This window comes from Elgaria multicarinata, chromosome 12 (genome assembly GCF_023053635.1).
Source record: "Elgaria multicarinata webbii isolate HBS135686 ecotype San Diego chromosome 12, rElgMul1.1.pri, whole genome shotgun sequence".
Classification (NCBI taxonomy): Eukaryota; Metazoa; Chordata; class Lepidosauria; order Squamata; family Anguidae; genus Elgaria; species Elgaria multicarinata.
In genome coordinates this window covers 35,473,273-35,496,182 of record NC_086182.1, presented here as the reverse complement: position 1 = coordinate 35,496,182, position 22,910 = coordinate 35,473,273, and the positions used below count along the sequence as shown (strand labels likewise).

At 45.5% G+C, this 22,910-nt stretch overlaps 1 protein-coding gene across 2 annotated transcripts; it reads left to right on the top strand.

The window, feature by feature from the left end:
• Positions 1 to 326: 326 nt before the first annotated feature.
• On the top strand, positions 327 to 22,456 carry LOC134407244 (NXPE family member 2-like). Of its 2 annotated transcripts, XM_063138900.1 has the most exons (5): positions 327 to 410; positions 6,744 to 7,531; positions 8,618 to 8,679; positions 20,002 to 20,220; positions 21,257 to 22,456. In XM_063138900.1, exons 2-5 carry the CDS (start codon positions 6,777 to 6,779, stop codon positions 21,790 to 21,792), a joined length of 1,572 nt encoding a protein of 523 aa, XP_062994970.1. In that variant the 5' UTR covers positions 327 to 410; positions 6,744 to 6,776; the 3' UTR covers positions 21,793 to 22,456. The 2 variants fall into 2 exon arrangements, with proteins under 2 accessions (XP_062994970.1, XP_062994969.1); XM_063138899.1 differs by lacking the exons at positions 20,002 to 20,220; positions 21,257 to 22,456 and adding an exon at positions 13,082 to 13,838.
• Positions 22,457 to 22,910: the final 454 nt, after the last annotated feature.

The window sequence follows — 22,910 nt, the reverse complement described above, 5'->3', positions numbered from 1 at the left end:
GTCCGCTGCTGCTGCTGCTGCTGCTGCTGCTGCTGCGCACGAGCGTGGCGCACCCGCCGATCCCGCCAGCAGCAGCTGCCGCGGGCTCCTGCCTCGCGCGCTCTCCTGCCTGCTCGGGCGCTTGGCCCCGCCCGGGAGGGATCCCAGCCCGAGGGCGGCGCGGGGCGGGCGCAAAGCGGGCCCCCTCCCCCTCCTCCCCCTCCGTCCCGCAGCCTGCCCCAGCCACCCTCGAGGCCCGGAGCGCCGGGGGCCGCCTGACGGCGCGCGTTCTGCATCGGCAGGCAGGCAGACCGGCGGGGGCCATCGGGATGCTGCTCGCGGGCGCGGCCGGCAGGAAAGGCGTCTTCCTGGCCCTGCTGCTGGCGAGCCTGGTCGTCCTGAGCTATCTCCTGCGCAAGGAGCTCTTCCAGGTAAGCCGAGCCGCGGCGGCGGCGGCGGAGCAGGGGCGGCTTGCGCTTCGCCTGCGTGCTGCGGGGCTGCGCGCCTCTTGCGTCCGGGCCTGCCTTGCCGGGGTGCTGGGGACAGCCGGGCCCGCCTGGGTTGCTCGTGCCGGCCTTTGCTTCTCGATGTTGGGGGTCTTGAAGGCTGGTGTTGGTTGAAGCAGAGCGTCTTGCGGGGTCCGCAGCCACTGGCAGCAGGCAACGTTTTAGGAACTTCAGAGGGACTGGGGCTGTAACTCTGTGTCCACGTACATTTTCAAAAACCTCCCAAGCCCAGCCACACGCCACTAAGGCCACAGCTAGACCGAGGGTTTCTCCTGGGATCGTCCAGGGTTCGCTCCTGCCTGACCCACAGGATCCCCTGTGTGTTACCTAGAGGAACAGGTTTGACCCCTGGACGATCCAGGGATAAACCTTAGGTCTAGCTATGCCCTAAGACAAATGCAACCAAAAATCTACTTTAATGTTTCTTGCCTAGGTTTAGGCTATATCTTGCTCCAGAAAACATTCATTCAGCATAATATCTAAGGCTGCAATTCCATGCCAATAAACATACATAGGAGGATTATACTGTAAAGGCAACTGAGATTGAGAAAGTGGGATTAAAAGAGTTACCCACTCTCAGATTATTGGAGGAGGGGGTTGTAATTGCATAACAAAGTGATTCCAGGGTGGGGGGGTCAAGAAAAAGCAACTGGGGGGGGGTGTCTAGCGCCTTTCCATCCCACCTCCAGCAATGCAGCTGTGCACGTCCCCTCAATTGCTTCTCTCTTCTGCATGCCCAGTGTCCTCCCTTTCCCCTCAGTGGGAGGCCACTGGGTATCTTGAAGAGTATGTCAGTAGTGGCAAAATGCACAGACTTTGTTGGCTTAAAGGCTGCATCAAGAGCTATAATAAATGAAATGAAATCTGAACTGTAGAAGAGTTTCAGAGATGAAAGTAGATGAATGCGAAAAGTGCCTTCAAGTAATGACAGGAGTCCAGCAATGGGGGAGGGTTGGTCAGGTGGAGGTAGGCAAGGTCCTTGTTTGGGGAGGCACTTGCCCTTCTGACCCCTTCTAGTGCCAACTCTGCTTGCTGAAAAGATCACTGCATTTAGAGGTCTCAAATACAACTAATACCAGATCTATCTTTCCTAAGCTGGTTTGCTTGGTGAACCATAAACAGGCTATAGAGTTATGGGTAAATTTCCAAGGCCCCTCTTGTACAGTGTGTAGATGGGGGGGGGGGGGTTTAAGAATGGCTCTGCCTATTTTAGGCTATTGGATGTGCAGACCTCCATTCCTTTTCCATACCATTTGACCTTTCTTGTGACACTTTCTGTTGGGTTATTGTGCCAGAACTTTTCTCTCTCTGGAACTCTGTTTGTGCTCAGAAACAAACACACATCACACAGGTCTTACACAGCAGAGCTGGTTTATTTCCTTCAGGCTTCTGTGCAGTTCAATTCAGATCAGTTCAGATCAGCACACTGAGGCATACACAGAGAGCAGTGATCAGAGAGCAGTGATCAGAGAGCAGTGATCGGTTCCATCTTACACAAGTGAGAAACCACATACACATCTTACACAATTCTCATCTACATCACACACAGCTGTGATGAGGCCAACCTAGAATCTTAGCAAGGTTCCCAAAACAGCCTCTATCTCAAGGTAATTGCCCACAGATAGACTTTTTCTGTTTAACCCTGAGATAGCCATACACACACAATTTTAATGACTAAGCAAGTATTTCTTTTCATATACTTAACAGTCCTCCTCTTGCGCATGTTGTTTAAATTGTGTTACAATCTGAGACCCAGCTTTAAAAGCATCTCTTTGTGTTTTACCATTGATACTGGTTTCGTGAATAAATCAGCCAACATCATTTCAGATGGACAATATTCAAGCTTAATCCAGCCTTTCTGAATTATATCTTTCACATGAGAATAACGAACATCCACATGTTTAGTTCTTGGTTTACACTTTTCAGATGTAGCCATACTAATACATGCCTGATTATCCTCAAATATGGTTACTGGTGTCTCAATTTCCAACCTTAGATCAGCAAATAATTGTTTATACCACTCAATCTCATTACAAGCCAGAGATAAGCTGATATATTCTGCTTCTGCACTAGAGGTTGCTACACAATTTTGTTTTCTTGTATACCAATCAATCAAGGATTGATTGTAAAAGAATGCTGCTCCACTGGTAGACTTTCTATCAATTGCATTAGCCCAGTCAGCATCTGCATAAACACAGAAATTTCCATCTTTGTGTGTAGATATTTCCAATTTGTGATTGATTGTACCTTTTAGATATCTCAGTACACGTTTTACAGCTGTCCAATCAGTTACAGAAGGTTTTGTCATTTTTCTGCTTAAAAGATTTACAGCAAATGTAATATCTGGTCTACTTAGGTTTGCTAGATAAAGTAAACTTCCAATCACACTCTGATATTTCTGTATGTCTTCCATTTCAGTACTGTCTGTCTGATTTTGAAAATCAGTGACCATAGGAGTGGCAACAATTTTACAATTCTCCATGCTGTGTTCTTCCAGCAATTTTTTAATTTTGCCACTTTGTTCAATCAGAAATGACCCTGTGTTAGAATCTTTTGAAATTTGCATTCCCAAATAACTTTTCACTGAACCAAGGTCTTTTAACTCAAAATGTCTTTGCAGCTGGTTTACAAATGTGTTTTTCTGTTCTTCTTCATTAAAAACCAGTAACAAATCATCTACATAAATCAGCAAATACACTACATTTGAACCATCCTGTTTTGTGTACAAACAATGATCAGCTTTGCTTTGTTTAAAACCCATTTTGATCAATACATTGTCCAGTTTCTTATTCCAACACCTTGCTGCTTGCCTCAAACCATATATGGATTTTTTCAATTTACAAACTAACCCTGGATTTTTAACAAAACCTTTTGGTTGAGTCATGTAAATTTCCTCTGTTAAATCTCCATATAAGAAAGCTGTTTTGATGTCAAAATGAAATACATTCAATTGTTTTTCTGCTGCAATTTTTAACAAAAGTTTTACACTTGAGTATTTTGTTGTAGGTGCATAAACTTCTTCAAAATCTATTAGATATTTTTGAGCAAATCCTCTTGCTACCAATCTTGCTCTGTAACGTTCCACCTGTCCTTTCTCATTTTGTTTTTCTTTGAATACCCATTTACAGGTAATGGGTACTAGCTCCCACGTTTCATTTTTTCCCATTGCTCTGATTTCCTCTGACATTGCTTCATGCCAGCCCTGAGCTTCTGTAGATTCCATTTCCTGAATTTCCTCAAATGAAGTAGGTTCATAGGTTATCAGTAAATCTCTATGAGAAACCTGTTTGCTTTGGTATTCATCTGAATAATGAATTGGAGCTTTGCGTTCCCTTTCTGGTCGCTTTGGCATAGTTACAGGTACAGTTTCCTCCTTTACAGTTTCTTCCCCCTCCCTCTCTTGCTGAGACTGTTCAGGAATTTCTTCTGTTTCTACAGCTTTCTGTTCTACAGGCAAACTTACATACTGTTTTGTTTCCTGCATTTGTTCATGAAAAACTACATCTCTGCTCACAATTACACTTTTGTGATATGGAGACCACAAACGATAGCCTTTTGTTTGTGTATCATATCCCAACAGTTTACATTCCAAACCTCTTTGAGCTAGCTTTCCTGGTCTGTTTTCTTTCTGAACATGAGCAAAACATTTACTTCCAAAAACCCTTATATGTGACACTCTAGGTTTTCTTTTGTAAAACATTTCATATGGAGTTTTTGCATGTACAGAGTGGTAAAGCCTGTTTAACAAATAATTTGAGGTGGACAAGCTTCTGCCCAGAACAGATTAGACAATCCTGACTCTTTCAATAGAGCTCTTAACATGTTCTGCAAGGTTCTGTTTTTCCTTTCTGCAACTCCATTTTGAAATGGTGAATATGGAGCAGTAAGGTCATGTAACATCACTGAGGAATTTTTTTAATTGGTTGCTAAGAAATTCACCTCCCCGGTCCGTTCTTAGATTAGCTATAGGTTCTTTAAATCTATTTTTACTCCACTTAACAAAGGCTTTAAACTTTCCAAAAGTTTCACTCTTCTGTTTTAACACATACACAAATCCAAATCTACTGTAATCATCAACAATAGACAAGAAAAATCTGTTTCCTCCTTGACTTGTCTCAAAAGGACCTGCAAGATCTGCATGAATTAATTCAAAAATTCTTTTTTGTTGTTCTCTCACTATGTTTTGGAATGTTTGACTTATGACACTTGGTTTCACTGCATACATTACATTTTACATAGTTAGAACATGGTTTGATTTTCACCCCTTCACACAATTCTGGAATCTTAGAAATTATTTTATAGTTAGCGTGACCAAACCTTTTATGAGTCAAATGGATGCACTCTTGGTGTGGTTTGCAATTGGCTATTGTTTTTGTTGTGACTTTGCTGGCTACAACTTCATTTTTTGTAAAAGTATTAATCACATACAAAGAATCTTTCATTATTCCCTGCACACACACCTTGTTTCCCTGTTTTATAGTACAATTTTCTTCAGTAAAACAAACGTCATACCCCATTTCTGTTAACTGAAACACACTTAGAAGGTTTGTTTCTAATTCTGGTACATATAAAACACTTTGTAGTTCAACTCCCAGACAATCAAAATATACATTACCCACACCACAAATCTGGATTTTTGTTCCATTTGCAAGGGTAACACACTTTTGCTTTGAAGTAGAAGTTTCCAAGGTTACAAATGAAAGTTTGTCTTTTGCCATACTTATTGAAGCCCCAGAGTCCAAAAACCAAGGATTCATTGTCTCTTTGACTCTTGCTAGAAGACACTTCTTTGTTGATTCAGCTTCATTCATGTTGTTTTCTTCTCTCCACTTTGCTGTCAACAGCTTTTTCTTCTTCTTGTTGCAATCCCGCCTTAAGTGTTCTGTGGAACCACAGTTAAAGCATTTCCTTGCCTTTAATGCAGCCACCACATCAGAAGATTTATGGCTTTGTTGAAATTCAGCCACAGGAAGTTTAAGGCTCTGTTGTTTTGAAGCTTGTCTTCTTTCATAGGTTTCCAGTAGTTTTCCAGCTACATACTCGAGGGTTAAATTTTTCTCCTCTTGACTTTCCATCATGGTGACAACCGCGTCGTACGATGAATCAAGACTTGACAAAATAACATAGACTTGGTGTATAGTTGTAAACTCCATCCCTCGTGCCCTGAGTTGATTGAAGATTTCTCTCATGCTTTTCAAATGGTTTGACATAGACTCCCCTGGTTTTAGCTTCATTCCATACAGTTTCCGGGTTAGAATTACTTTACTGCCCGCTGTTTCTCTTTGATATACAGCTTGTAGCGCATTCCAGCACTCTTTTGATGTATTCAAAAACTGAATGAAGGAAATTTGAGAGTCTTCCACAGCTAATGCAATAACTGCCATTGCTTTTGCATCGTCCTTAAACCATTTAGCATTCTGTGGATCTGCTCTATCTGGTGGATCCTCTGTGACTACATACCACAGTTCAGCCTGAATCAGATACATTTGCATTTTGTAAGACCATAATGCATAGTTAGAGTCATTCAGCTTTTCTAACAATTGATGCAAACCAGACATATTAGCTCCTGCCATTCCCTCTGCTTTAGGAATTTGTATCTCACCGTCCTCCTGCTCAGAGTCCTCCTCAGAGTCAGCCGACTGAGATTCTTCCTCACTATGCAGCACTGGCTTTAGCTTGATGTCTTCCTTCATCAACAGTTTTCTGTTTTAGCAGACTCCTGGTTCTGATACTGCACCGTTCCCACCAAGTTCTGGTTCTTCTGCCTGGGTTAGGCTGGCGTAGGCTGCCTGGACTAGACTGGCTGGACTGGGCCCATAACCTTTGTTGGGTTATTGCCAGAACTTTTCTCCTTCTGGAACTCTGTTTGTGCTCAGAAACAAACACATCACGCAGGTCTTACACAGCAGAGCTGTTTTATTTCCTTCAGGCTTCTGTGCAGTTCAATTCAGATCAGTTCAGATCAGCACACTGAGGCATACACAGAGAGCAGTGATCCAAGAGCAGTGATCAGTAAGCAGTGATCAGTTCCATCTTACACAAGTGAGAAACCACATACACATCTTACACAATTCTCATCTACATCACACACAGCTGTGATGAGGCCAACCTAGAATCTTGGCAAGGTTCCCAGAACAGCCTCTATCTCAAGGTAATTGCCCACAGATAGACTTTTTCTGTTTAACCCTGAGATAGCCATACACACACAATTTTAATGACTAAGCAAGTATTTCTTTTCATATACTTAACACTTTCAAGAGTACTGTCTTTGGGCTCGACCACGAAAGTCCCATGAAGCAGTCGGAAGGAATTCGAGGTGCTTCAGAAACGGAGAAAGACTTTTGCCTTAAACAAATGAGAGATGGAATTTGTCAGACAGACACTGGAGCTCTATGCGGGACGAGGATGCAGGAGAGAAAGGAAAGAGAAGTCAAAGACATCTTGACAAAACTGGACCAGCTGATGCCCAATGTCACTTTCACGGATATAAAAACCACCACATGTGCCAAGAACAGCAAAGCCACCATAGTGAACCATCAGGGCTCTTACTGTGTTGGAGACCACTTGACGATTCGCTTGGATTTGTTTGACTTCGTCGGGAAGAAGAAGGAGTACGGAGGGGACTTCTTACGAGCCAGGGTCTATTCGGCGAGTCTGAAAGCCGGAGCTTCAGGGCATATCAAAGACTATAGGAATGGGACGTACCTGGTTGATTTCACTTTATTTTGGGAAGGTAACGTCAGAGTTTCCCTCTTGCTCATCCACCCCAGCGAAGGCGTTTCAGCCCTGTGGGCGGCGAGAAAGAAAGGCTATGACAAAATCGCTTTCACGGGCAGATTTTTGAGTGGAACGTTAGACGTCTCCACCGAATGTGGCTTTAACCTGACCACAAAGGCAGAACTCTGTGAGTATCTCGACGAGCGAGATGGAGAGGCCTTCTACTGTGTGAAACCAAAGAATGTGCCTTGTGATGCCTTCGTTCAGTTGATGACAAGCAACAAGCCAGTGTCCTACCTCACCAAACTGGAACAGAGCCTTTTCCACAGGTATTTGCAATTCCATAAACCACAATATATTGTCAGCACTTTGGACAGGGTTACGCCATTTGCTCGAATACTTGAGCACTTTGGGTGTCACTTGATGTAGACGTTTGGCAGATGTTCCTGCCGTGGAAAGATTCAGACTGCCTCAGAGGCAACCCAGGTCCAGAAAGATCTGAGACGAAGCAGGCTGCTCTGGAGGCTGTAGGTAGGTCTACAAATGGAAAGATGCTAGGCAGAACAGAGGGGAGGGAGGGGAGGGGAGCTTTCTGGCTGACAGCATCAGCCCCCAGCCAAGACATGACTTTAGTGGGAGGGACATTGAAGGACCATTTCAGAAGCTGTTGCTGGATTCTTCTACTCTTCGCTAGTTGTCGGTGTATTGTGAGGAGCATGAGGAGCACTTAAAGTGTTCATGGTGTTGGTGCTTGTGTTTTGATTGTGTGACCTCAGTTATTCCTTTTGATCCATCAGTCCTTATTCCAGACTGCTTCTTTCCTAAAATCCATTCAATTTCGTACATCATATATATTCTTGCTGTTTGTGTCTTGAGTTTAATCCATATTCTTAGTTTATCACAAGGTTGGAGAGAATGTGGTCCAGATTTATTTATTACTGCATTTATATCCTGCCTTTTTTCCTCCAAGGAACCCAAGGTGGCATACATAATCCTCCTCTCCATTTTATCCTCACAACAACAACCCTGTGAGGTGGGATGGGCTGAGAGTGTGTGACTGGCCCAAAGTCACCCAGTGGGCTTCTATGGCTGAGTGGGGACTAGAACTCGGATCTCCCGACTCCCAGTCCAACACTTTAGCTACTACACCACACTGGCTCTCTCTCTCAGATGTTGTTGGACTGTAACTCCCATCAGCAAAACCTGATGAGACACACATCCCCCATGGTTTATCGAGTAAAGGCACGTTTAGAGAGAGAAAAATCCTGTGGCTTCCAGCATTCCCCAGCCAGCCATCTCTCTAATCGATAAAATTGTGTCTCTTCACCTCTCTTATGTCGTCTTTCTGGGTTATGTGGGCAATGAAGCATCTCTGTTTCATATACACTAACAATCACTTCCCCCTATCTTTAAAGGAACAACATCGGGGTTGAGATCCCGCAGAGATTTGGGGAGATTCGTGTCTTACCCTGTAACAGTAAGTCAACTTTTCAAACAATAGATGGATGCTACATGGCTCTGATCAGCAAGGAAACTTCACTACCAGGTTCGGTGTGGACTCATCCGCTCCACAAAGCTATTTCACTTGAGTGAGATAGTCATTAGCTAATTGGTGTTGCTGAAGAGTCTGTTGTTACAATTCCAAGCTGTAGTTAAGTTGAGCTAAAGTGACGTGGCACACCCGTCTGAAATACTGAGGAAGCTGCCTGATCCTGAACTGGACCATTGGCCCATTTCGGCCAGTATTGTTGACACGGACTGGCAGCCGTGGCTCTCTGGGGCTTCACAGGCAGGAGTTTTCCAGCCCTACCTGGAGATGCTACCACGGATTTAACCTCAGACTTTTGTCAAGCAAAGCAGGTGCTCTACCACTGAGCCACGGGGCCGCCTGTACTTCCCTTCCAAAATTCAGTATGATCAATAACAATTTCTGTAGCTCTGCTTAAACTGCCGGGTGGCTTTCAGATCAACACTATTGTTACTATTTCCATTTTATAAACTGAGATGTGAGGCTAAGAACTTGGATTGTGTCCAAAGACAATGCAATTAAATTATTAAAGCTTTCAAAGAACACTCTTATACACTTACAAATAAAGTAATAAAATAAAAACAGACTCTGGCCATGCACGTTTTGACTTGTTAGTCTTCGTCAGTGGCCCAATCACTAAAAATATACAGGAAAACATTTGTTAGTGCCTTAGATAGAAGCAAAGGAATTTTATCTTTTAAAAAAATCTTTTCCTGTTTATATAACATAATGGGGTTTTTTGGACCTACTTAGGCTGTTGAGTACTCAAGAAAAGTTTTTCAAAAAGGGGCTGACTTAAGTATTCCCAAAGGGTTTTTGGGGGGAAATTTTTTTGAGTTCTCAACAGCCTAGGTTGGTCCCAAAAAACCTTATGTTACATAAACAGGAAAAGTATGAGTGTTCTTAACTTCTTTTTTTAAAATGTTTGCTTTTGGTTAAGGTCAGCACCTTGTTATTTTTGCTTGTCCAAAGCCAACCAGGCACATTGAGAAGATTTGAACTGGGGGTCCAAAGGCCGATACACGATGCACACCACCACACCGTCTTCATAAACTGAACAATACTTAAAGCACCGGCATGCCTAGAAAAAATGTTTCCCCACACGCAACTGGGAGATTGTGAATTGTCAGTTTTCCATGTATGTTGTAACATATGGCAAGGGATAAACGCAGAAACCCAACATTAACTTTACAGATTTCAGTGCTGCGATGTCATTTGCTTTTAGTTTAAACATTCACAGCATCATTTGCATTGAGACTTCTCACTTACAGTTTTCTACGCTTTCTTGTCTGCCAAAATACCATCATGTGAGACTTCAGCATTTGCAGCTGAAAGTGTGACACACACACCCTTCCCCAGAAAATATACAGCCCTGGATTAGAGAACTGCACAGCTCGGTCCATGCATCATAGTGAGGCGTAGGTTTGTGTTTTAGTAATAGGCACACCTCTTTTCAAATCAAGAGAAGTATCATAAGCAGTGTGTGCTACGGCATGAGACCATGGGTGGTGGACTAGGGTTCAGTTTTTGGTTTTTAAACCCACTAAGCATATGAGGCTTGGCTCTTTTGAACCTTAGCTACATTTTTGCTCCTTCCATTCCATACTAGAGAAGGCTTTACAGGCATGTTGTGTTACTTGAGTATATCGCTAAACCGTCAGTGAGGATTTTAACTCTACACACTTTCCCCAGTTTGGGAGAGCACCCGAGAACAAGACAGTCCAAAAGCAGCCAAGAACTGTTTTGTGGGAATATTATGTGGAATGTTTTCTTTTATCGTGATTTCTAAAAAAAAACCCCAAAACCACCTATCCAGAGCTGCTTCAAGAGCCTTGCGTATCCTGGGAGCCAGACCTGGAATTTCTTACTTACTCTCATCTTCTAGAAGAAAGTAACACTAGAATTAGTCCTTTTACTCAGCCTATGCATATATAATTGGAATAATCATGCATTCTTCCCCCGCGCTTTATCCCTAGGGCTTCAACTTCCTCTGTTTTTCCCCTGTGGTGACAATCTTACGTTGTAAGCTCCTTGGAGCAAAGACCTGACCTTTTGTACTTCATAAAGTTCAGGTATATTGATGATACTAATATCTGAGACCCCGTAAAACCCACTTGAGTTTTGCCTGCATCCTGAAGACCTTTACCTTCTACGCAAGGGAACTGAGCCTCCCAATGCATGCCTCCCCCACCATGATCACCTGCAAATATTCCTCGTTTGTTTTTGTTAGGGAGTGCAAGGATAGCGAGAGAGACATGCAGGACCGGGATGACCTCGCCCATCCCTAGCGGCTACGCTTTGCACAATACGTGGCACCCCCAATTTTGCTCCGTGTCCGATTTTAGCACTCTGGATAAAATCCATTCTTGCCTGAAGAGGAAAATGATTTATCTCATGGGAGATTCGACGTTACGTCAGTGGATTTATTACCTTACTGAAAATGTGGCAAGTACGTGGTCCTGGGATGTGGATGTGCTTTCGACACGCTCCAGAGCTTAGCACCCCTCTCCTTTGGCTTTGGCTTCCCATTCTACTCCTTGGATTCTTCTTTTCTTCATTTCATTCCTTTTGCCTTTCCTTGTAAAGCTTCCATTCTTCAATCAATCAATCAGATTTATTATGGTCATAGACCAGCAGACTTCCATTCTTCGGTTCTTCTGCTTTATAAAATAAAGAGCATCCTGTTAAGTGAATTCCTTAAAAAGTGACACTTGTGAGAAAGAAAGCCAACTTAATTAAGGTCTAGGGTACTCTGGGCAAAGAAATGTCCAGTTTCTTGCTCAAGTAAACCCAAATTCTGATGCGTATATGAAATGTTAAGATCAAATGGCATCCAAGCTTCTTTTTCATAATTTAATCCAACGGCTCCATCTGTTCTGTATCAGTTGTTTATGTGCACTTTCCCCGCTTTCTTTTTAAATTTGCCCTGCATTAGGCCACGGAATAGAGACTTTTCGAAACTAATAGCGCAATCTTTCCTTTCCACTTGCTCAGCTTGCAAAGTATTGGCTGTCTTGGGCGTGATCCTTCTTTGAAATCTCTTCTTTTGAGTGCCCAAGGTCACAAATGGTTCTGTTCAAGTGGTGGTCACAGCCAGGTGGCAGCTCAGATCCAAGCGGGAATTTGGGTCCAAGGCAGGGCCCCTGACAGCTCCAAGCACAGGCTTAGGCTGGAACCTCACACACAAGCAGGGCCCAACGTGGCTTTCAGCAGTGGAGGACCCTGGGCAGAGTCATACACGGTGCTACACCTCAGGCTGGCTGGCTTGGTCCCCGTTTCTGCTGGGAAAAGCCTCTTTTCACCTTATCTGCTTTAGTTTGCAACCACAGGCTCTGATGGCTCCACTCTGGTTTCTGGCCTGGAGTCCTCAGCCTTTGAAGACAACGGCAATGCAACCTTCTGAAGTGGTGGTGGTGGCATGATGGGTTTCCTCAGGTGCAGGGGTCACTACTGAGGGTACCTCTTCTAGATTAGGCCTCTCCCCCACATTGGCTGGCCTCGGTTTAGGGTGGCAGGGAGTGCAGCTCATCCACCATTAGGGATGTGCAGATTTTGCTAGATCAATTCTGTCTGTGTTTCGGGGGATTGTCAGGTGTCTTCCGTTCCATCATCTGCTTGTTGACAGATGCGATTTTTTAAACAGAATTTCATTCTACATGCACTAATTCCCATTAGTTAATGCAAATTAGCACTAATGCAAATTACAACAATTCCCTGCCAACAGCGAAAAGCCAGCCCACAAGTCTACGGAATCTGCTCGTCTCGGAAAAAGCTGCAGAATCCACAGAAATCTGAACTCCTTTGAATCCATTGCAGGTTTCTCCACGATCCCCTCCCCAAGACCGATGATCAACATCAGGTTACCCCAGTCTTTGGCTCCCCACCCTTTAGGGGATTGGGAGGGTTGTTGTTGTTGTTGTTATTATTATTATTATTACATGCCATTCTGATTGGCTAGTGACATGTTTTCAGCTTCCTTGGAATAAATTCTACAGAGGCTTGGAGCAGATCGTAATTAAACATACATCCCACCTTGGGAGGTGGAATAGTAAGAGGGCTATGGCTGTTACAAGCCACAAAGATGGTAGGAGTTGAAGCCACTCCTGTACTCAACAGTCATATGGCAAAGGAGGGTGAGGGACCATCCAGCAGATGTGCCACCACAGGAACGGTGACAGTGATGCATGTGACGAGCTGCATGTGATGAGCAGCCATTCTTAGTCAGCTTCACACATTGACGCTACCGGCTGACACCTGTTTTCACCCAGAGCGATATTCAGGTCTCCTCTTTAGGTGCAACAGTTCACGCAGCCTTTTTTCTTTCCAACTCTGTTCCTTTACTCTTTGTCAGCGCTGAAGTTCTTTGATCAGCACGGTGCTGGCTTCTTCAAGACGCACGTGGCCCTGGATCCAGAGAGACACACTTTCGTTCAGTGGAAAAAACATGGGCACCCGTTTGTGACGAAGAATTTTTTCTCCATCAAAGATAACAATTACGTCAGCCATGAAATCGACCGTATCCCCGGAGATGAAAACACGGCGGTTGTTATCGCTCTGGGACAGCACTTCCGCCCTTTCCCAATGCATGTTTTTGTGAGGAGGCTGCTGAATATTCGCAGAGCCGTCCAGCGCCTACTCCAAAGGAGTCCAGGCACAAGAGTCATCATCCGAACAGAGAACATCCGGGAGATGCACACAGAGACCGAACTTTTTGGAGACATCAACGGGTATCCCCAGAACCTCATCACGAAGGACATCTTCCAGGTTCTTGGCGTCGGTTTCATTGATGCGTGGGACATGAGCATCGCTTACGTCGTAAACAACGTCCACCCACCCAGCCACGTGGTCTGGAACCAAATTGTTATGTTTTTAACATATATCTGTTAGTTGATATTTATGCCATATTGGGTAGCAGTGGGGGAGGGAGCAGTTCCAGTCATAAGAACATCAGAAGAGCCCTGAGGCTGGATCAGACCAAGGGTCCATCTAGTCCAGCACTCTGTTCACACAGTGGCCATCCAGCCATCGGCCAGGGATGAACAAGCAGGACCTGGTGCAACAGCACCCTCCCACCCATGTTCCCCAGCTACTGGTGCACACAGGCTTATTGCCTCGAATACTGGAGATAGCACACAACCATCAGGGCTAGTAGCCATTGACAGCCTTCACCTCCAGGAATTTATCCAACCCCTTTTTGTTAGTGATGGCCATCCAAATTGGTGGCCATCACTACATCTTGTAGTAGTGAGTTCCATAATTTAACTATGCACTTTGTGAAGAAGTCCTTCCTTTTATTGGTCCTGGATCTCCCTATCATCAGTCCATATCATCAGTGCTGCAATGGTACACTTCGAAGTGCATGCGCTCCCTCGCCCCCAAGGAGAGCTCAAAAGTGCAGCCGGCTGTGTTGATCCTGATCAACAAACCACTTCTGAGTAATTGCCAGGAGTGCTCATGTTCTGTGAAACAGCCCCAGGTCTTGAAATAGGAATACAAGTTAGTGAGAGATTAAAAGATGGCCTCCAGCGGTGGCCGGGGGAGGGGGGAAGCAAACCTGGTTTTGTCCATTTCTGAGCAACTGCTTAGACCACAGGTGGGCAAGCCATTGTCCGTGGGCTGCACGCTGCCCTCAGGCTCACTGTGCGTGGCCCCTGGCATCACCCACACCTCCCTGCAGCAGGTGAGGAGCCGCTGCCACGAGGAGGAAGCACCAAGAGAGACCAGCAGGAAGGCAGTTTTCACCTGACATTCTCTTGCCCAAATGTCTAGCTTGGAAAGGGGCCTCCTGGATTTTCCAACATTTGCTCTTACAACACCAGGGACATGTTTCCCAGCAGAATCGCACACCCCATTTCCTGCAAAATCATCACGATGGTCAAAGTCTGTATCGTCTGTACTTAATTTCCCTATGATCTCACTGCTTCCATTTCTCTCTCTTTCTACACCCATATACTTGCCACCTTAGGAAACATCTTCAGTGCCTCTGATGAAATTAATCAACAACCAATCAAAATAAACGTTAATATTTAAAGTGACGCAAGATTCGTTGTCATTTTCGCTGCAACAGCCTAACGTGTCTGCCCCTCTGGAAATTGCATAGTTCAGATTATTCTTCTACATTTCAAGCCTTCAGAATAAGTTGTAAATCCATGAATAAGATCAGGCCTAAGGAGTGCGAGAGAAAATGCTGAGCATATATACGTAGGTTTAGGGTTAATATTCTGTCATCATTCCCACCCCCAAGTAAACCCTTGATAAATGCCCAGTCTAAACATGTAGGAAATTAAATACATAAATATACATTTGTATCCTCGTTGCTTAGAGAGAAAGCATGCTAATGGATGCTTCCAGATTAACATGAGAGCTAATTTGTGAACACTTTTTCATTTTGTTTGTTGATATTCATGGTAAAATAATAACAACAACAACGTAGTTCAGTGACCAAGATCCGTGGACAGTTCACTTAAGATATTTTGCTCTACTCCTAAGTATTTTTCCTCATCCTCAAACACTCTTCATGGTTTGAGGACACAATATCTGTTCCCGTCTGTGCAATGAGATAATAATCTGAGCCACTGCTACTTGTGCTGCAGTGCTACTTGTCAGCAGGCCTTTTCAGTGGTGGCCTCCAAATTGTGGAACACCCTCTTCAGAGAGGTCCACCTGGCACCTACTTTGTGGACGTTTCGGCACCAGAGAAAGACCTTTTTATTCTCCCGTAAAATGCTGCTCGTTTTATCTTTGGGGATATGTTTAGTGCTGTGTTTTATATTTTTCTACATTTTAGTGACTTGGATATTTATCTATTCTTTTCAAACTACTTTAGATTATTGTTGATACTTTTCAAACTTTTTTTTTAAGAGCTGTTTTATTATTGGTTCCATTGTATTTGTCTTTATGATGAATGTCACCCCGAGAAGCTTTGGCTATAAATTGATTAAGTGAATGCCACAAATGCAATCCTGTACCCAGTTTACTAGCAGCAGGCCCTGTTGAACTCATTTGGACCAACTTGTGAGATGAGATGTATAGGAATGAATCGACCGTGGACATGGGCGGAGGTAGCATGGCTGTGACTCCCTTTCCACCAACTATTCTCTGTTGCAGGAACCGCTCTCTTCCCACGTCAGCCTCACTAATGCAGTCCTGGATAATTGCCAGCAGTGCTGGTTTTGTCTTGGCCACTACCTTTGTTCAACTTTTATATTAATTCCCTGGTTCAGTCCTTGAAAAAGATAAGTGCACATCCTCCCAGATTGGCAAATAGACCTTTGTCAATCCTATATGCAGACGATGCAGCACTCCTGTCACTGTCTGAGACATAGGCCTGAGACGTGTGGCCTCTCCCACACTGGAGGCATTCAAGAGGCAGCTGGACAACCACCTGTCAGGGATGCTTTAGGGTGGATTCCTGCATTGAGCAGGGGGTTGGACTCCATGGCCTTGAAAGCCCCTTCCAACTCTGCTATTCTATGATTCTAAGTGCTTTAGCTTCCTATTGAAAAGATGAACTACTGATAACAAAACTAAGGTCCTGATCTTTAACAAGAAGAGGACCGAGTATCGGTGGCAGATCAATGGACATCAAATTGAGCAGGTTACCTCCTATAAATACCTAGGTGTAACCTTTCAGTCATCAGGCTTGTGGAAGACCCACACAATGCACACCATTGCAAATGCTCAAAGGAGCACCAGAGCACAACTCTCCTTTTTTTTCTACGCTAAAGGTGGCCAAGATATTCCTGCAGCCATGCACATTTTCACTGCTAATGTAATCTCATAGATGTTCGAGCTTGCTCCTGGTTTTGTCAGTTTCTGAGCAACTGCTCGGACTGGGGGTGGGCCAACCCATTGTCCGTGGGGCGCACGCTGCCCTCGGCCTCACTGTGCATGGCTCCTGGCATCTCCCGTACCTTCCTGCAGCAAGTGAGGAGCCACTGCCACAAGGAGGAGGTGCAAAGAGAGACCCCCAGGCAGGGAGGAACATGTATGCGTGGGCCTGGACACCCAGCCACAGAATGCAGTGGGCTTGTGCCGCAGAGCATCTTTTGGAATGACACTCCAGCCGCCACTCCCTTCTCTCTCTCCACGCAAACATGGGTGGGAGGGTGCTGTTGCACCCTGTCCTGCCTTGTTGGTCCCTGGTCAATGGCTGGTCAGCCCCTGTGTGAACAGAGTGCTGGTCTAGATGGACCCTCGGTCTGATCCAACCCTAGGGCTCTTCTTATGTTCTTCTAATGAACCCGAAACAGTTTGGACAGGCAGATGGAGGAAAGAGGAAGGGAAAAAGTGGGGAACTGAGCGGAAAAGAGGTAGATGGGGGAACAGCAGTGGAAGGCACGCCTTTGTTGCTGCCTTCTCCTCCTGCCACCCAACCATCACTGAACTTGCCACAGCGCCTACGAACGGAGAGAAAACCAGCAACCAGGAGGGGAGAAGCAAACCAAAGAAGGAAGAAACAGCAGACAAGGAGAGTCTTCCAGCTCATAAAACACAGTGCATTTTTTGTTTGGCATCATCCTTCGGCATTTGCTGTGGTAGAAACTCTTGGGCAATCCCAGCTTTCAACTCTAAAGAGCCTTTTTCACACCACCGAGATTATATGTACCCCAATTACAATAAGCTGGAGAAAAAGAGCTGAGATAATTGATCGGAAGAAACAAACCACATTGCATTACTGCGTGGGATGCAATAAGACAGAGTGGAGGGAGGGAGGGCTCTACATAAATTGCTGCAGAACAAAACAGTGTCCCAGGCCAAGATATTTTTAGGATAGACTTTACTTGGAAAAGGAAGAACAACTTTCCGAACCGAAATAGAAACAGGGAATTGACACAACTCATCTGTTCTTTCTATAAGCTGATGGAAATGTTCACTTGGACAGCAGGAAAATCTCAGGGCAGTTGTTTGCAGAGAGGAGGGGCAGAACAAACACACAGATATTAAAAAGGGTGGCCACACCCACTTTTGGCTCAGCACCCAGCACCCATATGTGACCTTCTGATGGAATGTGACCTTCAACATCACAGAGTCAGTTTGTGAGTCTGACGTGATGCTGACGTGCACAAGATGCTGACGTGCACAGGACAACTTGCACCCCTGCCAAGAGCAATTTCGCTAGAAAAACACAACCTTGTGATGGGCCACAGCATGACTCGGATTTGGCGCCTTCAACCTCAACTATGGAAGACTGGGATGCAGAACTTCAAGCCTCGGCTCACCATCTGGCCTGCTGGGCTTCCCCAGGTGGCTACCACCACTTCCCCCTTTTGATTGCCTGGTAGGTTTTGGGCTTTTGTGCCGTTTCCCCCCATTCTAAAAGGTTGAAAGGTCTCATATAAGGCTTAATGACTGGCAGTAAGAGATATAAGCTGTGTGTTTGTATTTTGTTTTAAAATATTTCGGCGGCACCACTGGCACGCAGCCAAAGAGCATCTCTGAATTAAATTCACTTTCAGGCTGAAAGCAGCTCAGCCCCCTTGAGATTTCTGCTCTCCCCCAGTTGGGTAAGAACAGCCCCTTTACCCTTTCTGGATAATGCAACTACTGGTTCATTTCCATGGGTCAAAGCGATGCCTCCCACTTTCAGCACTCATTGGAAAACCATTTCCCATTGTTCTTACGTGGCTCGTCTTTACCCCATTTCCCTCCTCTTTTGCCCTCATGTGGCACTCCACATCATTTCCCCACTTGCTATGGTCCACGTCATGGCAGATGGCGCTGAAGAAAACCAAATGGGACACCACCAAAGGGAGCGAAAGAGAAGGGGGGGGAGCACAAACAGGAACAATAACTGGGAACCAAACAGCATTATAATTTCTTAAGTGGCAATGAAAGTGGCTAAACTGTGAATGTCGAAACCAGAAAATGCCCTGCTTGAAAGTGGAATTTAATTCCTAAATGGGGCTCAAGACTCCTTGGAAGACTAAAGATTGCAGGTGAAAGGGCTGAGACGGTAGGACTTTTTCCTGTCTAAACACATGTTGTGGATTGTCTGTGTCAATGGCGGAGTTCCTATCCTTGCAGGGAGGGAGACTGAACTCCACCTTAAAGCTCTCTGTATTTATAATGCTATACAAACAGCTAGCTATTCCCTTGCAAGGCTCTCCCCTTTTTATCTTAGGAGAAAGTTATATAGTTGTTTATTCGTTCAGTCCCTTCCGACTCTTCGTGACTTCATGGACCAGCCCACGCCAGAGCTTTCTGTTGCCTGTCGCCACCCCCAGCTATCCCAACGTCAAGTCCATCACCTCCAGAATATCATCCCTCCCATCTTGCCCTTGGTCGGCCCCTCTTCCTTTTGCCCTCCACTTTCCCTAGCATCAGCCTCTTCTCCAGGGTATCCTGTCTTCTCATTATGTGGCCAAAGTACTTCAGTTTTGCCTTTAATACCATTCCCTCATGTGAACAGTCTGGCTTGATTTCCTGGAGTATGGACTGGTTTGATCTTCTTGCAGTCCAAGGCACTCTCAGCATTTTCTTCCAACACCACAGTTCAAAAGCATCTCTCTTCCTTCGCTCAGCCTTCCTTATGGTCCAGCTCTCGCAGCCATGGGTTACTACGGGGAATGCCATTGCTTTAATCTCAGAAAGTTATATACTGGCAGTCAAAGTTTCTAGGAGGAGCGTTGCCTGACTGCTTTGGCTGGTCGTCTATTATGACCTTGGTTGCTGTAGGAAACACAAATTCTTGCTTGCTTGCTTGCAGCAAGAGATGCTTCTCGTGTTTTTTGCAACTTCCCAGAAACTCTACTACACATGCATAGGATTGTGCCTTAAGAGAGTTAGTGGGTAGGCAAGGTGTGAATGAGAAGGGAGAGAAATTATTGATAGCAGAGATGCGGTGTTCGGCTTTTAGAATAATTGCCATTACTATTTATCAATTATTATTTGTTGTGCATGTCGACCTATTAAATAAGTGTTTATCCTTTTAAATACTTCTGCTTTGGTCTGGATGGATTTGAAGTTTGCCATTTCTCACCCAACATGCTAAGGTTATAAATAAAGAGTTCTCCTGCTTTATATAAATCAGTAGCTGGTGGCAGATGGCGTTTTGGGAAAGATCCCCCTCTAGGAGACAGGGCCGTATTGAGGGGCCCTAAATATGTCACACGGTCTTCCAGGGTTTTCACGGCCATGTTTTTATTCTTTACCGATGACACCTCTTCGGAGGGACTCTCGCATCTCCCCCATAGCCCTGGACCGGACCGTCACAATGCAATCGTCACAGAGGCCCCCTTGAGCAGCGGATCATTTATTTTCTTCTTTCAGGGAACAAGACAGCACCCAGCAAGCAATGCAGCATCGGGATGCGCTCCCCATTCCCCAGTGGCTTTGTGTGGCAGGACCAGTGGTACCCAGTCTTCTGCAGCATGTCCAATTTTGGGACCTTGGATCAGATTAACAATTGCTTGAAAAGGAAACTGGTCTACTTCATGGGAGACGTGACAGTGCGGCGATGGATGGAGCATCTCACGAACACAGTGAGCAGTAGGTTCCCCTCGAAGCCAAGAACACTCAGACTCCGTGTTCATTGCCTGTGTCGTGTTCCCGGCTTCTTGATATTCAGCCTCCTTCCTTGAAGCACTTCCTGTCAGCAGCCAAATACGTGTCTCTCAAATATTGTTCTTTCCATATCCCTTTGGAGGGACCCGGTTCAAACACAGGCTGCAGCTCTGTGATTGTCAGTTGCAGCTACATTGGGAGGGTGTGTGGGAGAACCTCCATGACCAATGGTGTTGACGTATCACTGGTGCCCCCCAAAAAGCCAGATACAAAACTGACTGCCAGTAGCATTATGCCCAGGTCTGTGTTGTGCTGCCATTCAACACAAGCACAAGAAACAACGAATGTGCTAATGTGTAAAGAATTAAATTCCCTGGGGATCTTGGATTATTTTTTTAAAAAATGAAGCAAGCGTTTAGCCTTCAAGGATGTGCTTGAAGGCATGTGGGAAACGATGATGAAATCTCAGATACGGGAAGGGCAGCTGAAGATTTGCAGAGTTCATAGCTGCTTCCCATGACTCCATTATGCAGAATAACTCATGCAAAAAAGGAAACACTTAGTCTGCATCGTGATCCCACACTAGAGGCCTTCAAGAGGCAGCTGGACAACCATCTGTCAGGGATGCTTTAGGGTGGATTCCTGCATTGAGCAGGGGGTTGGACTCGATGGCCTTGTAGGCCCCTTCCAACTCTGCTATTCTATGATTCTATGAATCACTGTGGAGGGAGTGACCACACACATTCAATATTTCTTCTTATCACAGGCTGGATACCAATGATAATCAGAAATGTTACAATATTACAATGTTTCTGCTTATCACCAGCTGGGTACCCTCAAATATTCATCTTCCGTTAATACTGTGCAGGGAGACTTTACTGATCACAGGTAGCTTTTTTAATGTTTTGCTATGCAGTGACACAGAGGAGGGGGTCTTCGTGACCAAAGGTTTATCATTAGTGGCATTATACTAGCTCTAGCATTAACTTGTACTGACCCTGTGGTTGTCTTTTCTCATCAGCCCTCAAACATTTTGACATCCATGAGACCGGGAAGCTCCAGAATTTGCTCGCTGTAGACACAGCCAGGGACATTCAAATCCAGTGGAAAAAACATGGCCACCCCATCATCACCGACTACAACTGCACAGTGAAAGATCACAGCTACGTCGCTCGGGAGATCGACAACCTGGCGGGGGACGGAGACACGGCTGTGGTCATTTCCCTGGGCCGGAACTTCCGGCCTTTCCCCATCGAGCTCTTCATCCGAAGGGCGATTAACGTGCGGGCAGCAATCGAGCGCCTTTTCCTAAGGAGCCCAGACACAAAGGTCATTCTCAAAGCAGAGGACGTCCGTGAGATGCAGGCCGACCCAGAACGCTTTAGCAACTTCCATGGCTATGCCCAATACCTTGCAGCAAAGAACGTTTTTCAGAATCTCAACATCGGCATGGTTGACGCTTGGGACATGACCATCGCCTACGCAACCACTGACATTCAACCGCCAGTGTATGTGGTCGGGAACCAAATTAACATGTTTTTAACTTATCTCTGTTAAAGCCGGAGGGCAAACAAGGACTACAAATGCAGGGAGCTGAAAAAGAAGACGTTAGTCTTCAGCCTACGTAGGTCCACAAAGGTCCCGGGAGTTTCATCTAGGCCTAGATCTAAAGTAACTGTGTGACTAGTTTGCTGCATCCAAGAGGACTTCGGGTTTGTGTTTCCCATACAGAAGCCCTTTCCCAGGCTGCATGGCAAAACGTCTTCTAAAACTGGGGAGTATTTCAGAAGCAATTTCTCATAGGCTAGGAGGGGCTGTGGCTCAAAGGGGCTATAGGCATCACATCCAAGTCCCTAGAAGTAAGCCCTCTGGACCCTGGTCTAGGTCCCTACACACCAGATGCCTTTACCCAGGTGCCTGCAACCTTTTAAGCCTGACAGCAGCATGCTGCAAAGATGATGGATGCATCACAAGCCAAGGAGGCACGTAGTAGCCACCTGGCCACTGACTATTTAGGTGACCTTGGACAAGCTGTGAAGTGAAGCTTCCACAGGCATGTCTACATCATACTTGTTTTCCCGGGGTCATCCCTATGCATCCAAATGACACACAGGGGATCCCGGGGGCAAGCAGGGATGACCCCCTCCATTTTCCTGGGTTAACCGAGACCATCCCGAGGACCGCAGGTGGTGTGGCGCCCACTCCCGGCTTCTCCCTTCCTCCCCAGAAGTAGCAGGGCTGGGCACGGAGTGGTTCTGTGCCTGTGGGGGTGGGGCAGCAATTTCACCATTCCAGGGATGGTGATGGTGGTGGTGGTGGTGGTGGGGTTGGGTACAGGTTTTTCTTTACATTTTCGCTGTGCGCCGTTCCTCTTATCAATAAAAGAAGAAAAAAGATGGTTGTGATGTCCCTCTTCCCTTCCGGGATGTCGCGCAGCCATCTAGATACTGGGGGAGGATCGCGGAAGCAAGTAAGTCCATGTTCCTCCCCACACCTTCCCTCTATGCCATTAGGTGTAGGCATGCCCCACTTCTCAATGGGGAGAAGAGCAGCAGAGGGCCTCACCACGTTGCTGTTGATTCAGTAAGGTCAGAGAATGGCCCACAAACCAAACCCTGAACCAAACACACACACACACACACACACACACAGAGAGAGAGAGAGAGAGAGAGAGA